This window comes from Tursiops truncatus, chromosome X (genome assembly GCF_011762595.2).
Source record: "Tursiops truncatus isolate mTurTru1 chromosome X, mTurTru1.mat.Y, whole genome shotgun sequence".
Lineage (NCBI taxonomy): Eukaryota > Metazoa > Chordata > Mammalia > Artiodactyla > Delphinidae > Tursiops > Tursiops truncatus.
The window spans coordinates 88,424,422-88,439,553 of NC_047055.1; the positions used below are offsets into that span (position 1 = coordinate 88,424,422).

Below are 15,132 nucleotides of genomic sequence, written 5' to 3' on the forward strand. Positions count from 1 at the left end.
CCAGGAAGTCTGGTTCACATATCTTTCCTACCTAATACCATCTCTACCCTATTACTACTCCTTTTAGTTAAGCATTGCTCTCTTCAATGAATCCTCTTAAAAATGCAGACTCCTCTGGGAGACAAAACTTGGACAGTTGGTACGGATTTCAGAGTGGTTCAGTAAACGCTTATGAGCACAGTGCTAGGCGCTGGGAATTCAGTGATTAACTCAATCTCTCTTTTCTTCCTTGACCAGAGGAACAAGGTCGATTGAAAATTCTTGTTCCTGAGGATTTGTTCCAAGAGGCTTTATCATTTAGAGTCCACTTTACGATTTTTTTCCAGACCTGGGCCCGGTCTTAAGAATCACCAAAAACTCCCTGGGCTACCAACAGGTCAACATAAAAGGGCCACTAGGGTAATTGCCCCTCCCCAACCACCTGCTGCTTATCTACCTGGAATGGCAAGTGTCCAGTTCCTTCTGGTTCAACCCGCTTCCCCCTGAGGGTTAGTTACACAGTCTAGAATAAGAAGTCAGTCTACTTGCCAAGTGGTAAAGGTGCTATTTTAACGCTCTTCCCTCATTTCAATCCCTTATCGGTTCTCACTTTGGGTCAGGCTAAAGCCGAGGTTTGAATGAAGCCTGGCGGATTCTGGGAAGCCATGAATGCTGGAAGGCACTCTGAGAGACGTGGGAAGAGAGGTGTAGGGGGTAACGTGGCTTCGAGGCTCCTCGGCTTCTCCAGAGTCCCCACTTTACTGGGCCCAGGGCGGCTACACACTGGCCGGAGATCAAATACTTCGAGTGGTCCCAGACACAGGACTCGAGACCGCACATCCAAGAGGATGCTCCTGCCAGGCACGGGCGACCTCTGGCGTCCCGTTTACGAAGCGCGGCGGCGAGTGCCCAGGAAGTGGCCCCGCGAGCCCAGACGGCCTGGCCAGGTACGCCGGGACCAGGCGAGGAGCGCAGAAGGCGAGGGCCAGCGGTCCCTCCCGCAGGCTGGAAGGCGACCGGCGACCCCGCTGGGGAGGCGACGGGGCGGGCCCGCGGCGCGGCAGGGGGCCGGACAGGTGCGCGGGCGGGGGGCGGTGCTTGGGGATCCTGCGCACTGCGCGCGCCCCTCCCCCAGCGCGGCTCCCGGCGCGGCCCCGGCCCCGGCGCGAGCGGGAGGAGGAGCTGCGGCTTCAGCGGCCACTCGGGCAGGTCGGCGGCGCCACGGGAAGCCGCCGACGGCGCGGGCTGCCTGTCCCAGCGCGCAGGAGGCGCGCGGGCGGCGCTGGGGCCATGGAGCCTGGTGACGCGGCACGCCTCGGCCCGGAGCGGGTGGTTCGGGCGCTGCCACCGCGGCTGCTGCTGCTGCCGCTGCTCCCGCTGCTGCTGGGTCGGGGGCTGCGCGCGGCGGCCTCGGCCTCCTCCTCTGGGGCGGCGGCCGAGGACAGCAGCGCCATGGAGGAGCTCGCCACGGAGAAGGAGGCGGAGGAGAGCCACCGGCAGGACAGCGTGAGCCTGCTCACCTTCATCCTGCTGCTCACGCTCACCATCCTCACCATCTGGCTCTTCAAGCACCGCCGGGTGCGCTTCCTGCACGAGACCGGGCTGGCCATGATCTACGGTGAGCACCCTGCACCCGCGCCCACCGTCCCCGACTCCCCTCGGCCGCCCGGGCTGCTGCGCTCCCCCCCGCCCCCCGTCGTCGCCTTGTGCTCCCCCTTCACTTGCCGACGTGTTTCGTTTCTTTTCCGTTTCCCGCTGCGACGGTCTTGGTTCCCAAGGTCAACTGTCTGCATTTTCGGGCTCCCTACTACCATGAAAGAGAATTCCACTCCATTTCGACGTTTCTTCAAGGGGAACCGGGAAAATGAAAGGCACCGGGGTGGCCTGGTTCTGTCCGATCGGTTCTGTCTCAGCTTTGCCCCCTCTCGCGCCCCCGCCCCAGTTCAGCTCCACAGGGTGTGTGCGGTGGCGGGAGGTGGGTGACCTCCCAGGAACCGCACCGCCCCAGGAAGCAGGCCACCGTGAGGGTGGGGCGAGGACTGAGCGTTCCTCGGCTTGGGTTGCGGCTGACGGGGCTTGGTGGATGCCGCCGCGTCCATGGTCAACCTGGGTGGGCGCCCACTTCTGACATCTGTGTTCCCGGATCTCTTGTGAATAAAGTCGAAGCTTGAAGCACTGTGAAAGGTGAGCGTGGTCCAGGACTTAAGAGTGGTGCACCGCCATGGCGGGCCTAGTCGGGGAGATGGGCACGCCTCCCACTCTTATGTCCAGGTGGGAAGTTTTACCCAGTTACTTGCCTTCTCTAAGCTAAGAGGAGCTTTCCTATTCCTCAGATTGTAAGAAGGACACGACTTCGAAGATACATTTAAGGGTGTATGAAGAGGAAAAGTAGTGGTTTTAATTCTGGGGTCAGCCTTCTTTTGTTGTGAAAGGTGGGCTAATGCCACCATCTTTTTCTGGATTTAATGGCACACGGTGTTTTACATGCACAGTGGTCAGCACAAATCTTCCGTTACTACATGGATGTCAGCCACAATCTGAATCATCCCTCTTCCCCACCCCCCGCCATGCCCCCACTCCGCCCCCACCCCCGCCCACCATGACATGACTCCAAACTGGAACCAAGTATTCTCTTTTTGAATTTAATTCAGTGGAGTTAAGGCCCGGGTTGGCATCCTCATGTGAAATAGATGAGCCCACTTCACGACTGTTCTCAGTAGGGAACATTTGACTTCATCACTTATACTGGAGGGATCTCTCCACTCAATTTCCATTCAGGATTCCCTGATAGAGAATGGAAAGCAGACACCTTAATCTTTAATGTGACAATTACCCTTGGCCCTGGGCCTTGCTTCTCATGGTTCTTGACTGTTGACAGCCCAGGCTCATGGCCACCAAGGTTATGAAGTGCTGTCAGGGAGCCCTCTAGTTTTAAAGAGGTAGTGGCCTAAACAGGACTTGAGTTGAAACAGGACCAGATCTAAAACTGAGTTTGGTTATTGCAAATTATAGGTGTGAACACAAACCTGGCCATTCTTTAGCTCTGTGGTTTGTGTCAGTCGGTGACGACTGATGCCCAGGCTGCAGGTAAGCTCGAAGGTTTCCTGAGCAGGTAGCAGAGTGGGGAGTTGAAGCATGTTGTCATTTCAGGCGATTGACTCTGCCATAGTGCAAATGAACGTTGCCTTTATATGTATATAGATAGCCATGAAAATATTTTTATTTTATAGCCCTTAGATCCAATTCATTAAAGTACAGTGTGAAATACTTTTAGAAGGTAGATTTGACAGGCTCATAAATACATGCTCAAGTGCATGGAAATGGGATTTAAAAATGGATTTTCTGAGGAGTACTCCATGTTCTTAGCAGCTCAGTCACCTTTATCTTAAGGCTTGAAAACAACAGTGGAATTTTCCTTTGTGGATATGTACTTTTTAAACTCATCTCAATCTTTTAGTCATTGGGATTGTGCTACCAGTGTACTGTTTCATTTTGTCTTGCGGAAATCTGGTTTAATTGATGATGTTCAGAAAAGGCAACATCCTCTCATAGCATTCTCTGTAATTTTGTTCTGTGTCTTTGGGTTTTTTAATCTTCCTTTGAAATGCATTAAGAAATTTGTTTGTCAATGTGAGATGTCCTAGGTTCTGCCAAATATTAATATTTTGGTGTGGGTTGCCTATAATTGAGAGAAAATATTTCTCTTTTTCTCAGGGATATTTAGTCTACTGTTTCAAGTCTCCCCCGCCCCCAATTCTGAATTCTAATGTCATTTGATAAGCTAACTAGCCAATGTATACTTAGACTATTGGGATAGGGATTCTGATTAAAATTCGGTATGAAAATCTTTGAATACTTATGTGAATGCAGTGCAAATTTCAGGACTTCTCTTTCTTAATAGTAAGAAATCAGATTTCATTTCTTGATATCAATAGAGGAAATGAGTAACTGTCCTGTTGCCTCTGAGTAATAAAGGAAAAAAAGATCTAAGGAAACATTTGTTAAGTATCAGCTGTGTGCTGGGTGCCCAACTTAATTTATGGAGGTGACCAATTTAACTTTTAAATGTTGGTAAGTTTTCATGAGTGAAAAGAGTTCAGCTGCGAATTTCAATTCTTTACTTTGAAATTTAAAAAATCTAATTCCTGCCACTTTAAAAATATTTAAGTGGTACTTTGAGAGGGAAGGCTTTAATATTTAAAATAAGTTGTGATACATACATATATGATACAATGTATTAATATATAGTAATATATTAAAATGTGATAATATATGTATTTGCTGGTGTAGTTGTAAAATATCTCTGGAAGGACATGCAATAGACTAGTACCATTGGTTTCCTTGTGGGGGAGGAACTAGGTGGGTGGGACATAGGGGTGGGAGGGAGACATCACTTTATACCCTTTTGTGCTTTCTTTTTAACTTTGGAAGTGGAATCACCTAATAGCATGTCCATGCCTCCATTCTGTGGCATTGTTGTGGCATTTTAAGATGCTCCTCAAATCACCCAGTTTGATGCCCGCTTCTCCCTATTCAAATCACATTGTTATCAATTTTCTGTGATCTTTCAATTGTTGACTACCCATGAAACTTTTGGAACCCTGTGTTTGGAAGGGAGACAAGACAGGGAAAGGGGAAGCGATTTTCCCTCCTCTTCCTCGCTCCTTTTATCCCACTATCTCCCCAAAAGAGTTGATGTTACTTTAGGAGCGGTGTGTACAGATAGATCCCAAAGGACCTAAGGACAAGAAGAGACATGCTGTGAATGCTTAGCATTTAAATTGAAAGGAATTCCCCTACTCACCAAGGGACAGTTAGAAGCACTCCTCCTCCCTGGCCACTGGTCCAGGCAGCTACAAGGGAAGGTGACCAAAGACTAGACTCTCCAGGGACGTTGAAGGCAGCCCCCAGACCCTGCGATGGGAGCTGCAGGGCAGTGGGTAAGGTGCTTGCCTGGCACCAGTCTAACCTGCTTTCTCAGGGCAGGGAGCTCCCAGCTGTCTGGCTCGGTACATGATTGAGTGCCGTCCTGAAGTTACCAAGCCCCGCATGTCTGTGCAGCAGAAACAGCGAGTGTTTGAGGCAGGGAAAGGTGTCATAAACAGATTGTGTCAGTTAATTGTGGTTCTCTCTCGTGTGTACAGTGGTTCCACTTCCCCCATAATGTTTGTGTGACAACTGATATGGGTCCAGAATATCTAACTTTGCCATGCTAGCCCACCGCCTGCTTCTGGCTTCCCCCTCCTCCACGCCTGTCAACTTTCCAAGTACATGTTGGTCAGCCCCTCCAGGTTCTGTGGACGGTGGGCTCATTGTTGTTTTGTTGAAGCTGAATTCCTAAGCACAGGCTGAGGGTGGGTTCAAAGCCAAAGTCTGAAAGAGGAAATATGGCTTTTTGCAGTAGCATGAAATTAACATTTGAGCCTGTGAGCAAACATTTCAGAACCACCCTCTTCCTGGTTAATCCGGAGCCCTTATTTATTTATTTATTTTTAAGAGCCCTTCACTTTGGCCCTAGTTTGGGGAAGCTCTGTATAGTCTCCGTGGGGTACCAGATCCCCTGGGTTCAAATGTTGGCCCTGTTACTTATAAAGCTGTGTAACATTGGGCAAGCTCTCTGAGCCTTAGATTCCTCTTTTCAGAAATGGAGACAATGCCACTCACCTCACAGAATTTTTGTATTATTGTGATATTGTAAAGGTCAAGTGCAGTGTCTGGTACTTACTTGGTAAATATTAGTTCTCATTTTCAACTTAGATTTGTGATTCTTTGGCCAGCATTGCTACTTGAGCAGAGACCTGCTGTAATTTTAAAATGCATTAGGATACAGTTAGTGGGAGTGATGAGAATCGTAATTTTTGGTGGGCTATTTGTTAATACTTAGAAAAAAATTTACAGGGTAGCTATTCTACTCTTTTATCCAGCAGTCTCCATTCTTGGACTTTATTTTTCAGAAATACATGCACTAGCATGTTACGTTATATAGATGGCAATATTTGTTGCAGCAGAAACAAGTTGCAATACTCATTAAGAAGGAACTGGTTAAACTACAGCACATTCCCACTAAGGAATACTATGCAGCTGGGAAAAAGAGGTGTTTTGAGATGTCCTTTTAGGGCAGCTGCCCACACATAGTTTTGTGGGAAAAAACAAGGCACAGAGCAGTATGTATAGTATCTCATTTATTTTTTTGAAAGCCATATGATGTATATACATAAACATGATGCATATACATTTATATATGATATGTGTGCTCTGGAAGGATGCACAAACTTAGCAGTGGTTATCCTTTGACAGTGGGACCTGTTGTTGGGAGGGAGAGAGGGGAGATGTTACTTTTCCTTTTGTACTCTTCTGAATGGCCTGAAATTTCTATAACACTTACACATTACTTTTGCAATTGAAACATTTAAAAATAAAGCAAACAAAGAATAGATACATGTATATGTATAACTGAATCACTTTGCTGTACACCCAAAACTAACACAACATTGTTAATCAACTATACTCCAATATAAAATAAAAATTAAAAAATAAAGCAAACACCTTTTTTTGTAGCAAAAATGCATTAGAAATAGATTATAAGTTGTGTGGTTCGATAACATTAGTTATTTAAAAATTAGAAATGGAAGTAAAATGTGTCTTAAAATTAGAAAAATGACATTTCCTGAAAGCATTTCTTAGAACCTTTTTGGCATGATGTAATTAGAAATCACCATTTCACAGCTCGCAAGGACAGTTGATTTAGACAAGGATTTTCAGTGAATTCCAGAGCCATAGGTGAGAGGTTGTTGGGGAACATGGTACTTGCATGGTGCCGAGTATCACCCCACAGATTACTTACCTATCACAAAGGAAAGAAGGTACCTTTACAGTGGAGAGGTCTGGCAGTCACCATCTTATACTCAAGTCATCAAATTTATCCTTGGTCCTTGTGGAACTATCTGGTATTATATGCCTCCTGATGTGTTGCAAGAGGAAGCATGCAGCTTTACCTATGTAGTATTCGTCCTCAGAATGTTTCATCTGAATCTAATCGAGGTTTAGGCACATATTCCAGTTTATAGGAAATATAGGGGATAGAGAAATAAGTTATAAAATACCATGTGAAAACGGGCATATCCAAAATATGGGACAGTCTGCAAGACAGTTGGTCCTGGTTTCTTCAAAAAGTCTATGTCAAGGGAAACAGAAAGGCAAGATAAGTGACTGAATTGTGTCCTCTCAAAATTCATATGTTGAAGTCCCAATCCCCAATGTGATGGTCTTTGAAAGTGGGGCCTTTGGGAGGAGATTAGGTTTAGATGGGGGTCATGAGGGTGGACTCTCCATGATGGGATCAGTGCCCTCTCTCTTCTGCCATGTGAGGATACAGCAAGAAGGCAGCAACCCACAAGCCAGGAAGAGCATCCTAACCAGACACCGAATCTGCCAGCACCTTGATCTTGGACTTCTCAGCCTCCAGAACTGTGAGAAATACTGTTTAAGCCATCCAGTCTGTGGTATTTTGTTCTAGCAGCCTGAGCAGACTAAGACAGTGTTCTGAGTTAATGGAGACCAAAGAGACATAACCAAATGTAGCACAGGACAGTTGATTGGCTCCTGGTTTATGAAAATGAGCTATAAAAATGTTTGGGGGACAGTTGGGGATATTTGAATGTGGACTTGGTATTAGATGATTAGGAAATTACTGTTATTTTCTTAGGTGTGATAATTAAGGTTATTTATATAGGAGAATGTACTTATTTGGAGATGTAGGCTGAAGTATTTAGGGGTGAAGTATATGAGTCCTAATGTATGCAACTTTCAAAAAGTTCAGTCGAAAAAAATTCACCACATACGTAGAGGAAAAATATGGCAAAATACTAGCAATTGTTAAATCTAGGTGGTGGATGAAAAGGTGTGCTTTATATTCTGTCAACTTTTTGTCTGTTTTGAAATTTTCATTAAAATAGAAGATTGGGGGAGATGTTAACCTCCCTGTAACTTCTTAGCTGGTAACTTTGTTAACTGTTCTGTCTAAAATGTTGTACAGGTGAGGCTGTCTACAACCCATCTGTTACTCTCATTAAACTCTTTCTGACACTGTGTAACACTGACTTTAGGTTGCATGAGGTGATGTTAGGCTTACGTGACTTAAGAATCAGTAACTTCTTTTTCATTTCAGTTTTTTGGTTTGATTTTTAGGTTCACATGTTTTTTGAAAAACTGCCTCTGTTCCACTTAGAAGAGAGTATATATTAGGAGACTTTTCTCCTTTGGTTAAATCATGCTCCCTCTCTTTTTTTTTTTTTTGCGGTACGCGGGCCTCTCACTGTTGTGGCCTCTCCCGTTGCAGAGCACAGGCTCCGGACGCTCAGGCTCAGTGGCCATGGCTCACGGGGCCCAGCCGCTCCGCGGCATGTGGGATCTTCCCAGACCGGGGCACGAACCCGTGTCCCCTGCATCGGCAGGTGGACTCTCAACCACTGCGCCACCAGGGAAGCCCATGATCCCTCTCTTTTAATCAATGTGGATATTTGTATTAGGGTAATGCTAGCTGTTATAATAGACCAACCCCAAATTTCTGGCCTAACCAGAGAAAAGTTCATTTTTTACTCATGTAATGGGCCAGTGCAAGGGTCTGGCAGGTGGCTCTCCATGTGGTGATTCAGGGACCAGGTGTCTTCCATCTTGTGGCTTCCCCATCCCTTGGGGCTTTGGAATCCTCTCCCTCCAGCCAACGAATGAGGCAAGAAAAAGAAGATCATATGGGGAAGGCTTAGACACTAAGCCTGGAAGTGTTGCACATTGCTTCGCAGCTTCTGTTGGACAGAATTTGGTCACGAGGCCACATCTAACTGGAAGGGAGGCAGGGAAATATCGTCTAGTTGGAGTAAGAGGAACAGGTTTGGAAAGCAGCTAGCCAATCTCTGAAGTATTTGATGAGTACTTTGTAATACATAATCCAGAAAAGAGAAGTAGTAGGATTTGCATGCATATTTCTTGTTGTTGTCAGCTGTTGATAAACTAAATTTTGTATTTTAAGTGATCCAGTTTGAAGAGGGCATTCATCTTCAGTTTATGAAGTTGTTTCAATAGACCTATCAGCATTACCTGGGAGCTTGTTAAAAATAGCATGTCTGGCCCCAGACTGACTGAGAATGTCTCAGTGGGGCCCAGAAATCTGTGATTCAATACACTACCAAGGTTTTTTTCTTTTAAATACTGAAGTTTGAAACTCACTGCTATAGAATATTTAAGTTTTCACCCCTTAAATACATACACTATGTTGCTTGTAATTAAATAAATGAAGGAAAAGAATAGCAGCTGTTTATTGAGCACCTGCTATAATAGTCAAGCACCATATTAAGTATTTTGCATACTTTAAGCCATTTAACCGTCACATCAAATGTATGAAGACCGTATTATTGGCCCCATTCTGCGAGATGAAGAAATTGGAAGTTAGGCTTAGTACCTCATTTGTTTAGAGTCACATGTTTGAGATTGGTAAATGGGGATCTATTAAAGGATGAGATCAATAGGTTGAGGATGTGTTTAGCCAGGATAGAGCAGAACCTGAATCGTGCCCTGATTACCTGGTTCCAGGAGGTCTTTGAGGGAAATCCACGCCCAGAGTATAAAACAAAGCAAAGTGACCCTTTATTATTAGCTGGGACTTTGTCTCCAAACTCCAGTGTACAGCTGCAAGGGGTGAGGCTGGCCAGTTCGGAAGAATCAATTTTCCTGTGCTAGATCTGTCTGGGGCCCTTGAATCCAAGTAAAGCCAAGATACCTGCTCATTTGTACCCCAAAGGCCACATTCCAGGTGTTACTCCATTGATATGTGTTATGGACTGAACATTTGCGGCCTCTCAAAAATCATATGTTGAAGTCCTAACTCCCAGGGTGATGATGGTATTGGGACATTTGGCATTTGGGAAGTAATTAGGTCATGAAGGTGGAGCCCTCATGAATGGGATTAGTGCCCTTAAAAAGAGGCCCCAGAGAACTCTCCACCATGTGAGGATACAACGAGAAGTCGCCAGTGTACAACCCAGAAGAGGACTCTCACCAGAACCCGAACATACTGGTGCCCTGATCTTGGACTTCAGCCTCCAGAACTGGGAGAAATAAATTTCTCTGGTTTGTAGGCTGCACAGTCTATGGTACTTTGTTATAGCAGCCCGAACTAAGACAGTATGACGGAAGTCTCCCAGTGTTATGGAGGAATGTAGTCAAATGGTGATCAGAGTGGCTGCACTAGGCCTTCTCAGGTGGGAGCAGTTGCTTAAAAGTTTTCTCATCTCTAGACATCGCTATCACAGAGGTGGGGAAGCGGGTAGAACTGGGTCTGTCAAGCGCTCGGGTCTCTCTGCTCTTACTGTGCTAGTTGTCACAGGCATATCATAGTCTCCTGGAGAGATTTTCCAAAACACAATACGTGAGAAAGAAGCCTGGTGCAGGCAGGAATATCTCTTTTGTTTGCTCTGTCTCTGCCCCTAGAACAGTGCCTAACCCATAGTAGGTGCTATGGGAATATTTGTTTAATGGATTCTACTTTGTCTAACAAAAAATGAGATGCTGTAATACTGCTTAGCATTAAAGGTCCTTCCTTCAAGTTGTTGTGCCCCGGATTTACACTGAGAGTGAAGTTTCTGAGAAGGAAACCTTTGTGAAAACATCTGCTTGAATCACAGCGAACTGTTTAAGAAAGGAGAATGAAGGGATAGGTGAGTATGTGTTTGCAGAAAATTGTATATTTAGCTAATAAGCCACGTGGTGGGTTTTTCTTTCTTTTTTATTGTGGTAAAATATATATAACATAAAATGTCATTTAAATTATTTTAACTGTATAATTCACTAGCATTAATAACATTCATAAAATTGTGTGACCATCACCACTATTTCCAAAATTTTTTCATCACCCCAAATAGAAACCTTGTACTCATTAAATAATAATGCCCCATTCTTCCCTCACCCTAGCCCCTGATAACCTTTAATCTACTTTCTGTCTCTATGAATTTGCTTATTTTAGAGATTTCATATAAGTGTATTCATACAATATTTTATCTGTTTCACTTAAAATAATATTTTCAAGGTTCATCCATGTTGTAGCAGGTACATGAACTTCATTCCTTTCTGTGGCTGAATAGTATCCCATTGTATATATACGCTACATTTTGTGTATCCATCCATCAGTTCAGGGACACTTGGGTTGTTTCCACCTTTTGCCTATTGGTGGTATAATACTGCTATGAACATTTGCATATAAGTGTCTGAGTTTCTATTTTCGGTTCTTTTGAGTATATACCTAGAAGTGGAATTCCTGGGTCGTAGGGTAAGTCTGTGTTTAAATTTTTGAGGAACCACTGAACTGTTTTCCAAAGTGGCTGCAGTATTTTACATTCCCACCACAATGCACAAGGGTTCCAATATTGCCACATCCTTTCCTACTTATTTTCTGTTTGTTTTTTTAATAGTCACCCTAGTAGTTGTGAAGTGGTAGTTTATTATGGGTTTGATTGATGCTTCCCTAAGGACTAATAATGTTGAGCATCTTTTCCTGTGCTCGTTGGCTATTTGTATATCTTCTTTGGAGAAATGTTCATTCAAGCCTCTATTTTAAAAATTTGATTATTTTTTGTTGTTGAGTTGTAGTTCTCTACATATTCTGGATATTGTTCTCTTATCAGATATATGATTTGTAAATATTTTCTCCTATCCATTGGGTTACCTTTTCACTCTATGATAGTGTCCTTTGATGTGCAAAAGTTTTAATTTTGATGAAGTTCAGTTTATCTATTTTTTCTTTTGTTCCTTGTGCTTTTGGTATCATATTCATTGCAAAATCCAGTGCCATGAAGCTTTCCTCCTATATTTTCTTCCAAGAGTTTTATAGTTTTAGCTTTTATTTATTTATTTTGGCCATACCACGCGGCTTACAAGATCTTAGTTCCCCGACCAGGGATCAAACCTGGCCCTGGCAGTGGAAGCGCCGAGCCCTAACCACTGGACAGCCAGGGAATTCCCTGTTTTAGCTTTTAAATTTAGATCTTTGATCTGTTTTTAGTTAATTTTTATATATGGTGTTATTTTCTTAATTTCCTTTTTGGATTGTTCATTACTAATATATAGAAGTATGACTGCTTTTTTTTTGGTATTGATTTTATATCCTGCAGCTTTGTTGAATTTGTTTATTATCTCTAACAGTGTGTGTGTGTGTGTCTATTCTTTAGGGTTTTATGTGTGTAAGATCATGTCATCTGCCAATGGAGATAGTTTTACTTCTTCCTTTCCAATTTGGATGCCTTTTATTTCCCTTTCTCGCCTAATTGCTCTGGTTAGAACATCCAGTACTATGTTGAATAGAAGTGGTGAAAGCAGGCATCTTTGTCTTGTTCTTGATTTTAGGGGAAAAGGTTTCAGTCTTTCATCATTGAGTATGATGTTAGATGTGTTTTTTTCACATATGACCTTTATCATATTGAAAATTCCTTTTTATTTCTAGTTTATTGGGTGTTTTATAATGAAAAGGTGTTAGATTTGTCAGATGCTTTTTCTGCATCAGTTGAGGTGATGATGTGGGTTTTTCCCTTCATTCTATTAATATGGTATATTACATTGATTTACTTTCATATATTGAGCCACCTTTGCATTCCTGGGATAAATTACATTGGGTCATGGTGTATAATTCTTTTAATATGCTGCTGAATTCTGTTTGCTAGTATTCTGTTGAGGATTTTTGCATCTATATTCGTAGGGACTGTTGGTCTGTAGCTGTCCTTGTCATGTGTTTGTCTGGCTTTGGTATCAGGGTAATGCTGGCCTCCTAGAGTCAGGAAATGTTCACTCTTTTTCAACTTTTGGGAAGTATGAGAAGGATTGGTGTTAGTTTTTCTTTAAATGTTTGGTAGAATTCAACAGTGAAGCCATGTGGTTCTGAGCTTTTCTTTTGGGGGAGGTTTTTGATTATTGATTCAATCTCCTTGTTATAGATCTATTCAGATTTTCTGTTTCTTTTTGAGTCAGTTTTTGACAGTTTGTGTCTTTCTAGGAATGTGTTCATTTCCTCCTGAGGGGATCAACAGTATATTTGAGCAGGCAGAAGAAAGAAGTAGCAGTTTAGGTTTATACTCAACAAATCTTTTCTTATCACTCTTCTCCATGTCTACCTCTGTAACACATTTTAGGTAAAGACACGTTGACCTCAAATTATCTTAGGTTATTAAAACAGTTGATTCACAGATTACTTTGTGTTGAGTGTAGAACTAACTAGGTGTAGCAGAGACTCCAGTTACCTCCCAATATCCATTCTCCCTTTCATCTTTCTAATGGAACCCTGATTTTTAGCTCAGCATATTTTTGTGTAATGAAAGCACTGCATTTCCTGGCCTCTCTTGCAGTTAGGTATGGTCATATGACCAAGTTCTGGCTTAAAGACTAGAAGAAGTGTTGTTTGGGGTTAGTGCAAAGTGTCCTTAAAAGGAAGGGAGCATGCCCTTCTTCTGCCATGACTTCTGTCATCTTGAATGTGGATGTTATGGCTAGATCTCCAGCAGCCATGTTGGATCAAGAGGTAACCTTGGGAATGGAAGGCATTTCTGGCAATACAGTTAGATGGAGCTGAGGTCTCTGATAGCATAGAGCTGCCATGCCAGGCTTGGACTACATACTTTTGGACTCCTTGTAAGTGAGAGAGAAATGGATCTTTGTTATTTGCTGCTGAACCTAATTGTAACATTTACACCAGGCTCTGAGTTCCACTTGGAACTTGGGTGTCACATATGAGGCTCTTTCAAGGGCCTAATGCAGATGTTCAAGACTACAGTGGATATGGCACTGCTTGGGATTCTAGGAGAGGCTAAAGAGTAGGCAGTACAGATCCAAAAAAAAGGTTTGAGGAAAGGGTTAAGATTTAAAGTACCACTTATATTTTGGAACTGTTTTGGGCATTTGACGATCACCCACACATTTGGTGATTTGCTAGAAAGACTCATGGGATTTAGAGACATTTGTAGTCACCACTATGGTTTGTTGCAGCGAAAGGATACACAGCAGGATCAGCAAGGGAAAAAGACATAATGGGTGGAGTCTGGAAGAGTCTAGATGTGGGCTTCCAAAGGGGTGGGGTTTCACAGAACAAGCTGCTTCCTCCAGCAATTAAATACAGCAGTGCCTGCACAGTGTTTCTGCCTAGGGAAGCTTGCTCAAGACTCGGAGTTTTTTTTTTTTTTTTAATTGGGGACTGATTAGGTACTGTTACTGAAATTTCTGATTCCCAGAAGAAAGCAGGAGTTCTCTATGAATTACATTTGCAGAAACTATCTAGCAGGGCTTGTATGGCCATATTCAGCATTCCAGGCACATAAAACAACCTTATCAATTAGTAGCATAGGGGATATTTTACAGGCCAAGTTCCCAGGAGCTATTGCACGGATCAGTCATACAAGCAGGGCCTCCTAGAAATAGCAACATCAGGCCTATTATGTTAACTTTTTCCTGTGTTATCAATTGACTGTTAGCTTTTTGGGTTCCTGGGGGTTCTTTGGTTTCAAGACACTTTTTTTGTTTTTTGGCCGTGCCTCACAGCATGTAGGATCTTAGTTTCCTGACCAGGAATCAAACCCGTGCCCCCTGCACTGGAAGCGTGGAGTCTTAATCACTGGACCACCAGGGAAGTCCCACTTTTATTTTAAAAATCATTACTTTTTTAGATTTATTAATTTTATTTAAAAAAATTTCATAAGTAATATTGACTTTTGACATACAGTTTTATGAATTTTACAATATATATAGATATGTATAGCCATCACCACAATTGAGGTGAATATTAGTTCCTTCACCCTAAAAAACCCATGTTACCACCCTACTCTGACAACCACTGATCTGTTCTCCATCACTCTTGTTTTGTCTTTTCAAATGTCAACATAAATGGAATCTTTCAGTATGTAACCTTCTGGGATTAGCTTTTTTACTCAGCATAAGGCCTTTGAGATTTATCCATGTTGTTGCATGTGTCTATAATTAGTTTATTTTTATTGCTTCCATTTTATGGGTATACCATAGTTTATTTGTTTGCAAGTTGAGGGACATTTAGGTTGTTTCCAGTTTTTTTGTGATTATGAATAGAGCTACTATAAATATTAGCATACAGGTTTTTGTGTGAATATA

The 15,132-nt window shown here is 43.1% G+C and overlaps 1 protein-coding gene across 4 annotated transcripts in view; it reads left to right on the forward strand.

Moving 5' to 3' along the window:
- Positions 1-948: 948 nt before the first annotated feature.
- SLC9A7 (solute carrier family 9 member A7) overlaps positions 949-15,132 on the forward strand; it is a 151,873-nt gene continuing 137,689 nt past the window's right edge. For 2 of the 4 annotated variants that reach the window (XM_073798933.1, XM_073798932.1), the window contains exon 1: positions 950-1,597. In XM_073798933.1, coding sequence (XP_073655034.1) covers positions 1,270-1,597 — 328 coding nt within the window. In that variant the 5' untranslated portion in view covers positions 950-1,269. Of the gene's footprint in view, positions 1,598-15,132 lie in introns of all 4 variants that reach the window. The other 2 variants (XM_073798934.1, XM_019943449.3) reach the window with 2 other exon arrangements.